Source organism: Psittacula echo (genome assembly GCF_963264785.1).
Source record: "Psittacula echo genome assembly, chromosome: Z".
NCBI lineage: Eukaryota > Metazoa > Chordata > Aves > Psittaciformes > Psittacidae > Psittacula > Psittacula echo.
Genome location: NC_137742.1, coordinates 34644695 through 34663685, shown reverse-complemented (window position 1 = coordinate 34663685; position 18991 = coordinate 34644695). Strand labels below are relative to the sequence as shown.

Genomic DNA, 18991 nt, shown 5'->3' with positions numbered 1-18991 from the left:
CCAGGAAAAATTAATACCTGTAAATTTACATGGATGAGTTGCATCAGTGGTAAACAGGTCATGAACTGTGCTTATATGTCGGGAATGTCTGTAATAATGGCTTCATTGTATTCCAGGCCTGGTATTTCAGCCCTTTGGAGAAAACAGTCTCCTTTCCTAAATAACAAGATTATTTCTAACTTCTATCTCTACACACTCAGTTTGAGTTCTCTATGAATCAAGGAGAGCATTTTGCTAGCATCTGCCTTGCTACAAAGAAAAGTGATTCTTTCGGCTTGGGAAGATTACTTGCTATTTGTTAAAAGGGGAATTAGGAGAGCATCCATCTTACTCTTGGATGCACTGCTATCTCAGAAGGAGTGAGTAAGAGATAGTGAAGTTGTCTCAGGGAAGTAGGTAGGCTTTAAGAGATGAGACAGAAAGACTAAGTAGGTAATTTCTGAAAATACTTCTACTGAAATGTAAAATCTCAGGAGGATTTGGTGTCTTTTCTGTGAGATGGTAGTTGATTTTAGAGGTTTTTCAGTATCCCTTTAACCTAGATTTGGTGTTACACCCTAGTTCCTTCTCTCCCTCCCATAGTTCGGGTAATATTTTTAGATTTTTCTTCCAGCTCTGCGTCTGATTAAGGAGCTAGGATGGCAGTAGCACCTTTATTTTAATCAGTAGATGTTTTGGCATTGAATTCTGTGGGATCAGAACTGGGCACCCCAATTTTTCTAATAGTTGCTATAAACATAGTATTTTGTCCAAAGAAGCCATCTGAAGACTGACACATTGTATCTGGGGTAGTTTGGTGAAGTTTCGTGGGAGCTAGTTGATTAACATCAGCTAACTGGCTCACAGTTCTCTCTATTGCTGTTTCTTAAAAAAAAAATCGATATTTGTCTTGGTCATTACCAAGAAAACCTGCAGGATTGTGACCTGTAGCTCCAGTCTGCAGAACAATTCTTCTGCTGTGTTTCGTTTTATAAATGAGCAGTGCAGTTACACTCTTCACCAGCTTTTCTCTTTGTCCTTCAGTTTATTAATCTGCTGAAGACATCCAAAACCATGGTGAGGCTTACAATCAACTCAGTGGAGACAGATAGCCTGACTGCAGCACCAGTTCCTCCCAGTACTGCCCCAGCAGAGAGGAGGAGTACGAAGCCACCATCAAGTCTTCCCTCTTCCAGCTCACCAGAACCAGAAGCCATGAAAAGTAAGGTTCTCCCTATGTGTCTGTCTTGTGACATAAAAATAAACACGCAGCCTGTAAACAAGTTCTCTCTTTTAGCATACTCTCAGCTGAGTTTTGAGTTGCATTTTCTAGTACTTTTGAATTACAGATCCATCTAAACAAAGCAGTGAGGCTCCACACCAAAGATCTGCCTCTTGTTTTCTCACTGGCCTGTTGCAGAGGCAGGAGAATGGGGAATTTCCTCCTCCCTCACAAAGGCTGCACAGCAGATGCCTCTGTCATGGCTGTCTAAGTGGGAGACATTCCTTTTACTGAGGGAGAAAAGTCATCTTTCCTAGAACAGGGGAATGATTGAGACTGTCTTGCCAGTTATAACTCTTCACGTTTGACTCCCTCTAGAATGGAGAGTCGAGATGTGTCTGATTGATGATAGCTATCGGTTAAGCACCACACTACTAAGAAGCTAATAATAACTTAATTGTGCACATATCACAGTTTATATGTACATCACTGCAAGTATTATTAAGTCGTCTTTCTATTACTTATTAAAAGCGGTAGTATAGATATGCGGTTAGACTACTATAAAGAATCCGCAGGAGACCTAGTAAATAATAATTCTGTTGTCTTCTCTTTTGCGTTTAGTTTTGGGGTAAAATCTATTGCTTTGTCCAAGTCTATCCCTTCCATCTCTAGCCTGCTATAGCAAGTCTTAGGGATAAAGACCTGATGGAGATTTTGGCAGTGCTCCCGCCAGCATCTTGGGGATTTGTGATTGCAGTTTGGCTTCACTACTATTTACAGGCATCCACAACCCAACTGTTGGAAGATCTCCCTCCTCTTTGTTGTCCACCTGATTTTATAATTTATTCTCCTGCTTTCTTTTACCAGGCCCACCTTTTTGCTGCCATTGCACCTTCTTTTCTCTTAACAGCCTCCTTGTAAATAAGCAACTCATCTCTAGTGAATTTTTCCCTGTTGGTCTGATTTCTACTACCTCACTTTGATTTTTCCAGTAGCGCTATGTAGGCAGTTTTTGGCTCAGTACTGGTGCAGCTGTCTAGGTGAGGTCCATTTTTCATACCAAGACTCCAGTCCAGTTCTTCAGTTCATGTATTTCATATGCATTTTATGTGTTCTGGACAGAATTACTATACTTTAGCCTTGACTCCCCTACTTAGCTCGAACTTAGCATGAAGTCATCATACACGCAAAGAACTTGCGTAACAGAGCAGTAGAGTAACCTGTTCTATACTTGAACAGAAGCTTTATCCTTAAAGAGTCTTAACTGGCCTTCTGGTCCCCTTCAGAGGCCAAGACTCTTAGTTTTGAGGCTTACTTTTCCTGCAGGACCCATTGCTCACATGATACCCAAGTATTTGTCTAACATAAAGCCATATACTTGAATGATAAAGTCCTTTCTGAGTTTCAGTGCACCTTCTTTTAATTAGTGCCTTTTAAAGTGCCTCAAAAGGATTTAGATACCTGTTTCTACCTTTTGGAAAAAAAGTAATTTTGGTGTTTCTTTCAAGCACAGGGGACATAAGTAACAGAGATAATCTGAATATCCCAGACATTTCAATTGCTGATTCTTTCCTTTAGTTGCAACACAATATCCCTTCCTATTATTTTTAGCTTTTTTTTTCTTTTTTTTTTTTCTGTGAAGGGTACAGAACTGACTGCAATGCTAAAGCAAAGACACATTTGTGACAGACCAGAGATACTAAATTTACAGATTAATTGCTACATAAGGATGCCATAAATACTTGTACTATGAGAATAAATATTTGCACTACAAAACTTACAGCTTCCAAAAGATGTATCAGTTAAAAGTTCTTTTTGAATGTCACTAAATAGTGATTGTATAAAGCGTTTGACTTGACCATGGATTTGTGAAATATCACTACGTTTGATTCATACTTAACAATCTTCGTTATTCGTCTCATTGTCTGAGATGAAATATTTAGTTAGGTGGACCTTGACTTAACATAAGACAAAAGTGCAGGGTTGACATCCCTGAGTTCATGTGTTTAATACATATTATGTACCTCATTTATCTCTGGTCTGCATTGCATAGTTGCTAGTATAGGTGATTAATTTAAGTTGTGTCCTAAATAGAATCTGTTGTGTACACTAGCTTCTTTTGGCTATCCAGACACTGATCTAGGTACTTGGTGATATAAAAATTAGACGGTTGTGACTAAAACTACAGGGCAGTGCTTGTCTGAGGGGAGCAGAGAGCTGGCACCATCATTCTTTGTAGGTCGTCTATTCAGCTCTTGCTGTATAGCTGTCAATGGGCTTTCAAAATGCCGGTTTAAAGTCACTTTTCTAATACCAAGCCATCTTACTGTAACGAGGATGTTTAATTGTTTCAGACACAAGCAGATCGTCAACTCCAGCCACATTAGTCTCTGACCCAGCTACTTGTCCCATCATTCCTGGATGTGAAACAACCATCGATATCTCCAAAGGGCGGACTGGTCTTGGTCTGAGCATTGTTGGAGGAGCAGACACTTTGCTGGTTGGTTGTAAAAATATATTTGTCACTGAAGTGAAATAACAATAAAGAAATTAAAATGTCTGATAAAAGAGATTTTTTCTTCATCTGTTTCTCTAGCATTTATAGAAAGGTACCAAAAATACCAGTTGGGGGGTGGAAGAGAGGGAAAGGACTTTAAAAATTGAAAGAATAACTGACCTTCTTTAATATTTTGGTGATCTGTTTATCATACATCTGACTGTTTTGTTTATCACTGATGTATTATAGTAGGAATTTTCAGTTGCTCTTAGTTCAAAGTAGGGGCATGTTTTTTGAACAGGCATTTTATTTTTGTTTTATGCATTCACAGGGAGCCATTATAATCCATGAAGTATATGAAGAAGGAGCAGCATCTAAAGATGGGAGACTGTGGGCTGGGGATCAGATATTAGAGGTGTGGTGATTTCTTTGATCACTTACTATCATTTGCTAGCTAGACATCTTCTGTTTGTCTGCTGAAAGGTCCTGCACACTTTGTGATTGTGTGTTTTCCTTGCAGGTGAATGGAATTGACCTCAGGAATGCCACACATGATGAAGCAATAAATGTCCTCCGACAGACTCCCCAAAAAGTTCGTCTGACTGTATACAGAGACGAGGCCCAGTACAAGGAGGAAGACATGTATGATGTACTCAATATAGAGCTCCAAAAGAAGCCTGGCAAAGGCCTTGGGCTGAGTATTGTTGGGAAAAGGTATGAATGTACCTGGAGAGTCAATATCTGGAACTTGCTGGGTATGCTCAGCATACTCAGCAAGGCGCTTATATCCTGTGGGCTTGAAGGCCATATCTGTAATTTTTGTGCTTAAGCTATTTAGCCATTCTACTGGAACTAGTGCAACATTACTCAATAGAAAATTGAGACATAAAAATAGACCTGAAACAATGCTGTAATGTGAACTCCATGTGTGTATTTGCAGAAATGATACAGGGGTGTTTGTGTCAGATATCGTCAAAGGAGGAATAGCAGATACAGATGGAAGATTGATGCAAGGAGACCAGATACTGACAGTGAATGGAGAAGATGTTCGAAATGCTAACCAGGAGGCTGTTGCAGCTTTGCTAAAGGTATTGGGAAAAGAGAAAGTGGAGAAAAGTGAAGAATTGTTATCCAGATATTTTGAAAGCTTTAGTCTTGTTCAGACTGAGTTCAGATTGCTATTGAAACATCAGTGAGAATCACCTGTGGATCCAAATTTAAGCTTCCTGTAGTCTAAAGCATTAAGATTTTGATACTTTGCCTGATGAAAATGGAAGTAGTGGTGGTGTAAAATGTTATATGTTTATAAGACAACAGAAGACGAGTACCTAGAACAACCTAAAACCTAGCCTGTATTTTTTCCAACAAACTGATAGCTGGTTAACTGTCTCACATTTTCAGAAAGATACACAGAGCTGACTTTAATGATGGAAAATGCATCACAGTATCTGTGCCAAAGAGTGATTACTTTGATAGTTGACAATGTTAATCTTTTTTTTTTTTTTTGGACATCTAGAGGTCACCTTGCATCCATTAAATAATATAATACGTTTTCCAGTGATCAAAACATCTAGTATAAGAAGCTGCTTTCTCACAAAGGTAGTTTAAGTATAAATTCCTGTCTGCAGCTCTTGGAACCAGATCTTCTGTTCGCAATAAATTTTGTGTTTCAGATGTCCTCCTGCTATTTAGAAATCAGGTTGGGTGAGGCCTTGGGTGGCATGGTTTAGTGGGGGGTGTCCCTGCCCATGGCAGGGGGTTGGAACTAGATGATCTTAAGGTCCTTTCCAACCCTAACTATTCTATGATTCTATGATATACGTTTCCTGGCAGGAAGTCCAGCTGGTCAGCTAGCTCATCTATTTCCATCCAGGGTTTTGAATCATTCCTGTTGCATGGTAAGGATTCCATTGAGTCAGCATTTTCCAATACAAAACCATTTGTTGTGGTTTAAGCCCAGGCCATAAATTAGAACCACGCAGTCCACTTCCCCCCCGACCCTTTCTTCTCCCCGCTCCTTGAGGGACGGGGAGGAGAATCGAAAGAATGCAACTCCCACGGGTTGAGATAAGAACAGTTTAGTAACTAAGGTGTAACACAAATCACTACTGCTGCCACCAATAATAATGATAAAAGAAATAACAAGGGAAGAGAATACAACACCTCACTACCCACCGCCCGATAACTCCCCCACCCAGCAGTGATCCAGCCCTTCCAGGAACTCTCAGTTCTACATCCTGGGCATGACGTGCTGTGGTATGGAATACCTCTTTGGCTAGTTTGGGTCAGGTGTCCTGTCTCTGCTTCCTCCTGGCTTCCCCTCCTCCCTGGCAGGCATGAGACTCACAAAGTCCTTGGTCAGGCTAAACATTTGAGCAGTAACTAAAAACATTGGTGTTATCAGCTCTGTTCCCAGGCCGAAAGTCAAAAACACAGCACTGCACCAGCTACTAAGAAGTAGAAAAAATTACTGCTACTGCTGAACCCAGGACACCATTCCACTGGAAAAAAAATAACAGCCACTACTCATGGCTGACTCTTGGATTACATGGACACACAATCACGATTCTTTGCGCTCAGCATTCAAAGATATAGTTTTCTAGATCTGGAACAGTTCTTCGACCTTTTTTTTGGGGGGAAAGGGGAGTAGAAAGGGGAGGTAGGAGCAATTCTTCCATATTTTCAGCATTAGCCCGTGAGAATGCCAGGTCTCTGTTCTGACAGTGAACTTGTTAATAGGCTCTTCTGGAGTAATGGTCTTTTTCCATTCTTACCTGATACTTTATTTTATCTAAGGACAGTGTCTTTCTTCTTCATACGCTTCACTTTTGCATTTCTTCTAAATTAAAATGCCTTTTTTGACATGTATCTGGAAAGTTTAATTTTGGCACTCATTTTGAACTATATAATTGAAGATTCTTAGTTCCTACCTGTCATCCTTATATTCATGTATTAAATATTTCATGCCATTCAATGCTACTTGTAATTAATTGCCCTAGCTCTAAGGAATGAGTCTTTAAAAAATCTCAGATATATTACTCTTAATGATTCTGTTTTATTCTCATAATATAAATAGAATAAAGCACAATCACTCACATGTGGGTATTTCCCATTTTTATTTCAGGTATCAGTTTTCTGTTTCATTCATGAGCGTAAGATCGTGGGAGTGAACTGTCTTGAATGAACTTAAATGTATTTTGCTACAAAATTATTTATAATATTTGGAAAATCCTAATATATTTTAAGTAGCATGAGACCACTCAAATGTGTTGTCAGGCTGAGAATTCTGCTTGTTCTTACAGTGTTTGTTTTTAAGTATCTATAAAACATGAAAAGTTGGTCATTTTTTCCCCCTCATTTATCTTAAGGATGCATCAAATGGGAGATTTCAGAAATAGGGAGTAAACTGTAATAAAACTAAATGTGAACGGATGTATTCACGAGTTCTGTTGGAAAGTATTACCTCCCACTTTGACACATTATAACTTTAAAATCTCATTTGTGGGTTTGCATTTTATGGGAGGATGTGGAAGTTTTAGGTATGTAGGCTACTTCCTCAATTTTCCATTTTGGATAAGAGTTGTCCATATGGTTTAATAAAAGCGGGAAAGAATGGTTTTGCCTGAGCTTTGATCAGGTTTTTCCCAGGACACAGTGAAGTCAACGTTATTTAAAAAGTAAAGAGCACTTTAGTAACAAACCTTTTAGTGTCACTCCTAAAAGAATAGCAACAGGATATGAGGTATGGAAACCCTGTTTGATGGACATGTCCTGCTGTTGGTTTTGATATATTGGTCTATTTCTTACAGTGGATTTTCTGACAAATACATGAACTTCTCTTAGGATAATACATCTAAAACATGATAAATAAAGGCAAACTTGTGTAATACGAATTATTTGGATACAGGAGTTCATACTAACAGTTTCCCAGTGGAAGAAAGAAAGGAAAGCAAAATAGCAACAAAACTTTGAAATTTTTGTATTTGAGCGTGTTGTGGATGGGTAGCTTTCTGTTGACACTACTTGTGTTATTTTGGAAATTCACTTTTCTAAATATTGTTTGTGAGAATGTATCTGTTTCCAAAGTCAGAGTAATATCTTGGTTTCTAAATATTTCATTGCAGGGTGGATTTTCTTCTGGGGCATGCATTTTATGCAGAGATGTAAATACTTAATGTGATAATAAGAAGCTTAAAGAGCAGTGGAAGGATTTTCCAATGTGCAAACAGTCCATATCAGCCAGCTTCCTGCTGGGAGTCAGATGCAGAAGGGCCGCGTGGACTGTGTATAGATGTTGGGAAAACCACCTGCCCAAAATTTCTTTAGTTACATAAGTATGGATCCAGAGTAACAGATAATTTCAAGACTGGGAGAGAGATGACTAACTACCAGTTTAAATACCATGTTCTTAGTCATATTAGCAGAAATAACGATTAATGCTTTTAGGTATTGTACTGGTTTTAGTGCTTATTGTGAAAATAGTCAATTTCACTATTCCGTGAAAAATGCCATCTTGAAAATATATGTTGACGTTACAGTTGTGAAGCCAAAACTACTCTCTATTAAGTGGAAGGTAACAGAATTAGTCGTCTTGGGAAATTTTCACGTCTGTATTGTAATACTGGTTAATCCAAAAAGTACCCTGCTCAGTATTGAATATCACATTGTACTTCATTTCTGTGTCTCTGTCTGGTCAGAGCTCACTGCAGGGCTGGTAACCCATTATTTTCCTCTCTGACCGTATTTTTTTCTTCTTCCACCATCTAATAAGTGAGTTAAATATTGTCATAGTCTTTAATGTTGTACACATGGGAGATGTGTTATAAGTGACTGGTTCTTTAGTGTTCACTAGGTATGGTAAGACTAGAGGTCGGAAGAATAAAAGCTGGTCCATTCCACTCCGAGAGGAGAACATCCCAGAGCAGCCAGGTATGTAACTGTTCAGTTTGGAAGAAATAACAGTTAAATATGAAAGCAAATAAAAAGAATTGGTTTTATGATGACTGATTTTCCACTTACTGATCCAAGATGAAGAAAAGTAGTTTAAACTGAGTGAAGAGCCTAATCTTAGTTTTAGCTGATGCAGTGGGTGAACATGAGATACACATAAGGATATATAAAGATCCATCTTTTATATTCTGTCCCTACTTTGATAATTGTTGCCAGCTTTTGCACTAGAAGGTTTTGGTGAGGTTGTAGAAGGTGCAAATATAGGGTCATAGTGTGACCCTCAAAAGCAGCCCTTCAAAGCATTTCGTGAGAGTTGTATGCATGCAGTCTCTGTTGGTCTAATGATGTTTCAAACAAGGAGCCCTCTACAGTGATCAAGAAATATGTGGAGGTTCACTGTGTCAGCTTTAGCTAGGCACAGAAAAAGTAAAATACAGTAAAATCCACTGAATACAGTGACAGTTTTATTAACTGGGTGTTTGAAGCTTTTCTCTAATCACTGTGTAACACTGTATTTAGGTCAGTGAAGGAAGCAGCAGTCTCTCATCCTTTACTTTCCCGGTTTCTGGGTCCAGTGCACCTGAAGTCTCTGAAAGTGGTCTAAAGAAGAATACCAGTAAGGTTTCTTTGGTGCTTTCAGTATTTTATACATGTGAACAGAGAGCTGAGATCTTTCACTTTCCCTAAAATGTTATCACTATGTGCTGTAAGCCTGAAAGTGGTTTGTTAGTCATTAAAGTGCTGCAGGGGTGGTTATTGTACAGTGGGTCATATATTTCTTTGAGTAACTTTTTTATAAACTGTCAGCTTGTTATACCAGAAATATAGATATTCAGAATTTAAGTTGTCATAATTTTTATTTAGTCTACATATGTCTTCAGTCAGGCTGTCTCATTCGTAGACATCCAGATACTGTATAATTATATTAAACTAGATATAGAATAGCTGTCTCGTGCTCAATTTTAGAACAAAGTTACTTTGGGCAAAAGTGCTCCTAGCGAATAATAGTTTTTTATATTCAATTCTAGCATGCACAACAGTGTTATTCTGAAAGGTATTTAAATTGAGAGAATGGAATGACTACTTTCACCCATTCTGCAAGCATTTCAATCCCATTAATTTAATGACAGCCATTTTCAAAATCTGCTTAAAAAATATGTCTGCAGTAGACCAGCAGAATGTTAGAATCATTATAGTGGTTTGAATAACTGTCATGTTAAAACTTCCTAAAAATGCTAGTTTTAACTTTTTTTCTTTTTTTTTTTTTAATTCATTGACAGCAGCTTCTGAAATACATGGACTAAGAACAGTTGAAATAAAAAAGGTAAGTTGCAGGATGAAGTGGTATATATAAGGAGTAGGTTTTGTAGATGTTGTCAATAGGTGTGTTTACAGAAAGGAAGAAGTCTGTTACTCATTTTGAGAGAGGAATTGATATGCCTAATTCACTTGGCTATCTTTTCAGGTCAACACTGTATGATCTCCACTGCTTATATGTTTATGTAAAAGCAGTGTGATCTATACTATCACATTCTGTGACCTGAAAGCAAGAGAAGGAAAGACTAGTAAGAGATAATGGGACCTAGTTTTACCGTTACGACACTGAGTTATATCCAGACTGTTTTAGTGAAATCAGGGGAACTGTACCAAGTTGCAAGCCTATTGTTGGTATTTCATATTTTTTTTCATATGCATTTTTTAATTTGTAGGCTCTTACATGACAACTGCCAAGTTTTCAAATATGAAATTCAGTCAACTTTGTTATTTACGGGAGCATGGGATCAGACTGTTTCTGATTGTCCAAAATATTTATATTCATTTGACTTTACCCAGCATCTAGCTGACTTGATTACATGTGTTATATTTAGGCATTCTCTTTTTATGGTAGAATCTGCAAATGCTAGCTTACAAAAGCAGTTTTTGCAGTTAGGTAGGGTGTTGTGCAGTAGTGAACAGCTAGTTCTGTTCTTCAGTAGTAGGACACTAGGGGGAGCATAAAGATTAATCTTCGGGAGGTTTGTAGCATGAGATTGATATAGACAATATTAAGGACAACCAATTCCACCTGTCCAATTTTCCTTGCCCATACTTTCTATGCTGACAGTAAAGGTCTGACACTGGATCCTGTAATTATTTAGTTTGGTTAAGATAAAACATACATCTAAGTCAGCAGACTGTCACCTAACACAGGAAGAAACGTTGCACTCTTTGAACTTTCTCAAAATGATGTGAAATGGTTAAGCTTAAAAAATTATTTGAGACATTGGAACTATAATTTTCATAATATAGGGGCTTTCATAATTATTTGAGATAAGCTTACAATTCTCTGCATGTGTTTTTCTTTCCAGAAAAACCTAATGTTTTTTTATTACAATAACAGGGCCCTGCAGATTCACTAGGAGTGAGCATTGCTGGAGGTGTAGGAAGTCCTCTTGGGGATGTTCCCATATTTATTGCCATGATGCACCCTAATGGAGTTGCAGCTCAGACTCAAAAACTCAGAGTAAGTTAATTGTTAAGAAGGTTACAAAGATTGCATGGGTAATGCACAGTAATTGCGTTAGGCAGGCAATAAGTTAGCAGTTTAATGATGTAGTCGTAAGTGCTTCTGGCTGTGACAAGAATTTCTGCCGTTTGGATCGATGAAAAGGGAACTCGGATTGCTTTAGGACTTCCTTCCCCAGGTTAGTTACCTTTCAGCAATTACCTCTTACCATGCTAGCAATCTTGGATAACAGAGGTAGTTAGCTTATGAAAAGTAAAAGTAGAGAGGATAGTTCAGAGTGATGGATTCTGTAAGTGAGCTCTGCTGGTGAGTGTGGTGGTCTGTGTGTATGCAGTCTGTTTTATCTCTCATGTTTTCCATGCTTATCTGTCTTGGGATAGAGGTAGTACTTTTTAGGTTCTGAGTTAAAGTGGGAGGTCTTCTATGATACAGCACTTACATGCATACTGTATTCTGTTGACACTGTATGTAGTTGAATTTGACTCATGCTCCTTTGAAAATGGGCAGTGTTATTTCATGATGAATTCAAACATGTAATCTCTGATAATTTGCCACTTCAGTTAGATGACATTCAAAATGCATGTCTTTTTTACGTGCTGTATATTTCTAGTTTTTAGGATCAATTCTGTAAAGCATAATTACTTTTTTACACTGAATACATTAAACCAGTGTAATTTGCTAATAGTGATATTGAATTTTCTACCTTTGCAATGGGTCATTATGTAGTTCAAAGATGATTTGCCTTCAAGAGAAAATGTACCATGAACAATTGCTGATTTCTTTCTTCCTGCAGTATATCACTAGTAAAATCTGGCTAAATATAAATGCACAGATCTGCTATTATTGAAAAAAACCTGACAAGTCTATGTAATGAAAGTTATTGTTAGCTAGGTTTTCTACATTTTCTTCTGCAGGTTGGGGACAGGATTGTTAGCATCTGCGGAACATCTACAGAGGGCATGACTCACTCCCAAGCTGTTAGTCTCTTAAAGAATGCTTCAGGCACTATTGAGTTGCAGGTAAAAAATCTTCGGTGACATTTGAAGTATTTTCTGAATACAGTTTTGCCAGCTGCTATGATGAATTATTTTAGTGTCAGCATTCTCATTTTACTTGTTTCCAAACTCTGTTCCTAGGTTGTAGCTGGAGGAGAAGTGAGTGTCATAACTAGTCATCAGCAGGATCCACCTACATCCAGTCTTTCATTTGCGGGACTAACTTCAACCAGCATTTTTCAGGATGAGTTAGGGTCAGTAACTATAGAATATACAACCTCTGTAATGTGTTATTTTAGGTGGAACTCAGCCTGGAAAACCTTAAAAATTCTAGCAAATAATGGATGACTTAACTTAATTATTACTTACACATTTGATATATATGGGCCCTGTAGGCCATAGATCCTCTTCTTCATTCTTCGTGACATGATTTGCTGTGCTGCTTTATTTGCTCCTGTGTAGACTTGTGATTTGATTTCTTCTCTGTAAATACAGACTCCTTTGTTTCATTTGGCCTTGGTAGCTGGGATTAATTGATACACCCAAAATGTTTTTTTCTCAGACTAAATAGCAAGGCACTTTCCACCGTGCTAGATGTGTTTCCATAATGTGCTTTCTAGCAATGGGCTATCAAGAGTGTCAGATTTTCCTGATATACAAGATATGCTGCTTGTGGTATACTGCAAGGTACAGCTATGAAAATAAGTTTTGACTCAAACTCAATTGTAAATCTGAGGCATTATTCTTCTAGGATTAGGGAAAGAGGGAAAGGGTTTTTTTTAGCCACACAGATCTATTTCAAAAGATTGAACTTCAGATTTCTTATAGTAAAGTATATGTGGGGAAATATGCCTATAAATAGTCTGTATGAACATATATCTAGAAATACACCTTCATATATTAAAGGAAGAGGGAAGCAATTGCACCCCACAGAATAAACTATTGGGCTAATTTTAGATGGTTTTTAGGGTGTGTAATGAGTTATAGGATTTTTAAAGTAGATATTTTTTAGGAAGAATTGAGGTACAGGTATTCGTCTTTACTTCACTACTAAGCGCTGTTAGTGGGACATTGCAGTTGTAACTGTGCCCTGAGATGGGTGGAAGAGGTGTTTGAAACAGCTACCTTTAAGTAATAATGAGGGCATTAGACAGTTACAGTGTTTTACATGAACTAAAGTAGCCAATTCATTATAATAAAAGCATTTGTAGTGATAGTGGAATAGAGTCCTCGAATCATAGAATGGTTTGGGTTGGAAGGGACCTTTAAAGGTCATCCAGTTCGAATCCCCCTGCCATGGGCAGGAACACCTTCCACTACAGAAGGTTGCTCAAAGCCCCGTCTAGCCTGGCATTGAATGCTGCCAGCAAATATATTGCTTAACTTGAATTTTTTTTTGTTTTTGTTGTTGACCATTCTACAGGTTAAGTCATAAGTTCAGCCAACATTGCAATACTCTTCTTCCTTTCCTTAGACCTCCTCAGTACAAGACCATTACTCTGGATAGAGGACCAGATGGCCTAGGCTTTAGTATTGTGGGTGGTTATGGCAGTCCCCATGGAGACTTACCTATTTATGTGAAGACGGTGTTTGCAAAGGTAAGTATAAATTTTAAATTTGTTCAGTCAATTTATTACTTAGTTCATAACAACTACTATCTTAAACCATGGCTTGAGTTTGAAGCTAAAGGATTGTTAGTTTCTCACAGCGTTTCCTCCTTGGTGCAAATGCTGGTCAGAATGTGCTTGCAGCATTTGAACGCTGTAGCCTTAGGAAGATTCAGAATTTCCAAAAGCATGTGACTGTGCATATGGTAGTCTTCTTCAGCTCTCCAAAATGAAATTGTGCACATACTTAGAAAAATAGCCCCCTTGCTGCATGTTTCGAGTGTATTTTTTGCAGGTAGTAGAAGGTACTTTTTTGTTTATTTTGACTCAGAGTCTGAAAGATAGACCATGATGAAATAATTAAGCTCAAGTCTGGACCTTTGGAAAAGTTGAGGTACTGTCAGATTGGACTTCCTAGGAAACAGCCTCGAGTCACAGAAAACTGGAATAAAGAATCCCAATCTTTTATAATAAATCAAAGTACAGAGCAGATTAGTAAATTAGTAAATTAGTACAGTTACAGATTAGTAAATTTCTTATACTAATTGCTGAAAACTTCTTCAGGTCCTGAAAACCTTACTTCTGTGATAGTCGTTTAATTGTTACACTTGACTGGACAAACACGGTTAAGAGAACAAAAAGTCCTACAGATCTGATTTCTAAATGTTGTGAAACTTAGAGAAGGCAGGGCATACTGTAGCAGTACCAGGCTGTACTACAACTGACTGTGTTTAAATCATTGAAATTCAAAAAGCTTTAAGGGGCTTTGTGTACAGAACCCATCTTACTCAGACCAAAGGGAGAAAAAGAAATGCATGGGTCTGCAGTTACATGTTGTATCATTTCAGGGTGCAGCAGCAGAAGATGGACGCCTGAAGAGAGGGGATCAAATCATTGCTGTGAATGGGCAGAGTTTAGAAGGGGTGACCCATGAGGAAGCTGTTGCTATTCTGAAAAGAACAAAAGGAACGGTCACTTTGACTGTTTTGTCGTGAACTGGCTACCTCAAGGGGTAGGGTCAATAAGACTATGTTATTTACACTCCACATAGCAAAGAGAATGGAAATGTTTATATAGCTTTCTTGCTTTTTCAGCTTCACAAAACTGTGTTACAACACTGAAGAATAACAACATTTAACCACACTTTTGTATACAATAGAAGTATTTCTCATACTGTCAAGCCACTGGGATGGAGTTATGTCAGCTATGTAAAGACATGGATATTTTTCCTATTAGTGTTATACTGAATGCTTCTAAGTCACCAGGAATAAAAAAAAAAAAAAAAGAAAGGAACATTTGCATTAATAACCACAGAGCAAAACTGGAATGTTCTGCTAAGAAGCTTTGGATATTTGAAATATGTTGGAAAAATTATAAAGTCAACAAGGGGATGGCATGAGTGGCAATAGTCAGAAAACAGAAAAAAGGTTATTGAAAGAATTAACAAAATATCAAACTCTACAAAAACAAGAAATAGTATGTAGTCTGGAGGCAGATTATTAATGGATTTAGGCGGTTATTTGTGTTATTTCACAATGCCCAAGTAGGAGGACCTGTGTGGGTGGCTTGGATGGGGTTTTTTTCTGTGTATTTAAATTTCCTAAGCCATGGTGTGTCCAAAATAAAAATAAAACTGTGTTTTAGTTTGGCTTAGGTTTGAGGGTTTAGGTTTGTTGTTTGTTTGGGGTTTTCTTTTGTTTGAGGCAGGGGTGTATGTGTGTTTGTTTTGAAAGGAGAGGGCTTGTGCTCAAGGCTGAAAAATCCATTTGCTACGGGAAGTTACTCCTGGCAAATGAGAGTGCCTAGCAACTGCAGTATTAGAACAACTAGAATTCTTTTATAATAGTAGTGGTTTTTAGCCTATATAGATGTGAAAGCAACCTTTAAAATGTGAAAGATGTGTAAGGGAATCACAGAATTATTAGGGCTGTAAGGGACCTCTGGAGATCATCCAGTCCAGACACCCTGCCATGGCAGGCCCACCAGCAGGTTACACAGGAACACATCCAGGTGGGTTTTAAATGTCTCCAGAGAGGGATACTCCATGACCCCCCTGGGCAGCCTGTTCCAGTGCTCTGCCACCCTCTATGTAAAGAAGTTCTTCCTTATGTTGAGCTGAAACTTCTTGTGTTTTAGATTATGGCCATTGCTCCATGTCCTGTCACTGGGCACCACTGAAAAGAGTCTGGCACCATCATCCTGGCACCCACCTTTGAGAAATTTAAGTATATTAATGAGATTTCCTCTCAGTCTTCTCTAGAAGAGAAAGTTGGCCTTTTCCAATGTGTTTCATGTAAGCTACTTGAATCAGAGACACAAACAAACCTCTGAGGGCAGGTTTACTTAGCTTGTGGATGTTGGTTAAGCCAAGGTGGAAGAAGTTGATGTTGCGGTGTTAGAGCCATTACCAGAAGCAGCAAAGGTCGGGTCCTCCTTTGACTGAGGAGACCTAAAACCAGGAGTCGAGGGTAGGTAAATGCTGAAAATTTCCATGGTATAGGTGAGTAGTAAGACAGCAGTGAAGGTCTTTATGTATCATCATTAAGCAGAAGAGGAGATTTGAGGGCCACAAATACTGATTTGAGCCCTCAGATTTAATTTTAAAGGCACAAATACAAGACAGTGTTTAGTCCATGGAGCAGTTGTTTGGCCAGCAGTGTGGTCAATAAATTTATGAACATCCTCAATTTCTTAAGTTGGGATCTCCAGTAAGACTTTATCCAAACTCTTAACTCATTGTAGCCTGCCTTTGCCTCTTCTCCTTTAAACTGGCTCTTAGGAATCTAGCAGATGAGGTGCACTTTGCCTATGATTTACCTTCCTGCAGAAAAATCTGCTAAGTCTTTTAGGAGAGATTTGTAATTACCAGCAATAACCTTTGTGTTAATTAGTAAAAATAAATCTGTAGCGAGAAGGCCACCATGTCAGTTGTCATTTAAGAGAAATCTGAACTGAAAATGCAGGGAATGGTCAGGCTGTTATTAGGGGAAGATAAAAAGACTAGCATTTGTTTTAGTGGGACACAAAAGCATCAGTATTAGGAATGTCTGTGAAATAATATTAACAGATTGATAGTTACGTCTAAATGAATTAACTAAATAAACCACCCCCTTTGTCTTTTTAACTATTCCAGAAGTTACACTGTGGTAGGGTAAAATGAAAGAAAACAGATGGTACCATTACTAGATGCTGTTACAGAATTGTTTTTCTTTACTTATTCCTTGGTTAGAGTGAGAAATGCCTACATTAGAGTATGTAAAGTCACCTTAAATAGTATCTATATTTGTAACAGAAGTAGTGTACAGATACTTTGTTACTGCTGTTCTGTCTAAATGGAAGTTTTGAGTGAATAAATTCAAAACTGTTATGATGAAAAAGTAAAGTTGCAGGTGTGTTTCTGGTTCCTTTACAATGGCATGCTTGCATTGTTCATTCTGTCATGAAAGATGTATTCAGAACAGTTAAGAAAAAGGCATTATTCTTTATGTGAACCTTAAAGCATCTGCTAAAAATTGCTTTATTTGGATTTTGAGATTTTATATTCGCTTGCAAACTCTTAGCATATCCTTGAGACCAGATATCAAAACTATCTAGGAATTAATATGAAGCTGCTTTGCTTTTTTGAAACAGACAGCATTAATCAGTCTGTTTAAAAAGCATTCCTCTGGGCATGGGACTTGCCTTGAGGCATCAAATAAGTGAGCCATGGAGCTTGGGACTTTGTGTTTAGCTGGGACCCATGCTGCTGCTTCAGAGCGCAGGATAAGCTCCACACCTGGAAAGCTATTTCTTCACCACTGCTCAGTGGCTGTTATGCACTGGACCATGAGGGTTAGGATGTTTGATTTACTTTATCATTTGGTAATCAGCACAATTCTCATATCTCAGGTTAGTCCTGTAAAGTGATAGGTACTATGTCGCCAGTTCTACCAGGTCTTCTATTTTTTCTGACATTTTTAACATGTGACTGTGTTAACTATGAAACTTGACAGTGTTGGAGCTGAAGGGCCTGGTGACTTAAAAGATTCCAGGCCATTGTCTGTTCAGATACTCAGTCCTTTCTTTTAACTCTGCTTACGTCTCAGCTGTTCAATGCTGGTAATCTTAGAGTGGTATTGATGAAAGAGATTGGAACTTTGTAAGCATGGGTCTGGACAGAAGACAGCTGGTTCACGGGTATACACATATTTCATTTCTTGGCAGTGAGCAGGTATCATTGGCACTGCTGCTTTCCTATTCAGTCCCCTGCTGGATTCTGCTTCTGAATTAGCTTTATGGTAGCGGTGGTATTGTAATTCTCAATTGCTAGAGTGGGTGGAATTTAGTAGCCATTGAGGATCCTTCCCCTTCACTCCATATCCAGCCTCTTTAAAGAAAAAGGCAGCTATATATTCTGTAGACCTAGACATGTACTAGGCTAAAGAAAAAAAAAAAAAAACCAAACCAAAAAACCCAACAACACAACAACAACAAAAAAACATTGTCGTCTTTGTTCTAAATTGGCAAAGAGACATTTTGCTTTATTGACAGACTTGGAAGGAATGTGGAGGAACTTAGTATTTTCATTAGTTGTGTTCAAAGAAAGCCTTATCTTAAAGTGAGAGTGACATTGGAAAGTTGCTGGTAGTGGTTTCCCATACACATCTTTTTCTTGCTTTTTTAGAGCAAATTCTTTGATGCGTATAAAATATTCACGTGTAAGGAACACTTTTGTCTTAGGCACCACATGAATCTACTAAGAATAGATGAAAAATTTCACTTCCTTTACAAATGATATTAAAACTGTGAACACTGTTGTCTTTGGCATATTCAACACTTGCAGTGTATATAAAAGCTGGTTTTATTTCTCTCTGAATTGCAGATCACATATCTTCCTCAACAGCTGAGTAGATCTTGATTTTAATGCATTTTAGTTCATAGCCATTGTTGCAGAGTTATGTGTTAGACTGATTAATTTCAAACACAACAATGGTATACTGCTAATGCAAGATAATGCTTAAATAGATTGAGGTTCCTAACTTTTCCATGTTTTCATTCTCCTGTGGTAGTATCTACTCCCAGTGAAAATGATCACGTGAAATGGGCAGAAAAAAATACGTGTTTCTTCCCTTATTTCAGTAGAAAGGAGAATAATTTCTGAAAAGCTACTAATCCTGAAATCTGCATACATCTCAGTTGAAGATAATGGAATCATCCAAACTGTATTATTAATTTTTAACACAAGATTTTTTGTTG

General features: G+C 37.9%; 1 protein-coding gene across 16 annotated transcripts in view; it reads left to right on the top strand.

Annotated features, from left to right (window-relative positions):
• The window catches only part of MPDZ (multiple PDZ domain crumbs cell polarity complex component), a 96595-nt gene extending 79578 nt beyond the window's left edge, over positions 1-17017 (top strand). For 11 of the 16 annotated variants that reach the window (XM_080638088.1, XM_080638076.1, XM_080638077.1 and 8 more), the window contains 13 exons: positions 1024-1201; positions 3556-3701; positions 4030-4113; positions 4219-4412; positions 4639-4786; positions 8541-8627; positions 9168-9264; positions 9929-9972; positions 11029-11151; positions 12069-12173; positions 12291-12403; positions 13573-13747; positions 14605-17017. In XM_080638088.1, coding sequence (XP_080494214.1) covers positions 1024-1201; positions 3556-3701; positions 4030-4113; positions 4219-4412; positions 4639-4786; positions 8541-8627; positions 9168-9264; positions 9929-9972; positions 11029-11151; positions 12069-12173; positions 12291-12403; positions 13573-13747; positions 14605-14751 — 1641 coding nt within the window. In that variant the 3' untranslated portion in view covers positions 14752-17017. The remainder of the gene's footprint in view (positions 1-1023; positions 1202-3555; positions 3702-4029; positions 4114-4218; positions 4413-4638; positions 4787-8540; positions 8628-9167; positions 9265-9928; positions 9973-11028; positions 11152-12068; positions 12174-12290; positions 12404-13572; positions 13748-14604) is intronic. The other 5 variants (XM_080638085.1, XM_080638079.1, XM_080638080.1 and 2 more) reach the window with 3 other exon arrangements.
• The last annotated feature ends 1974 nt before the right edge of the window (positions 17018-18991 follow it).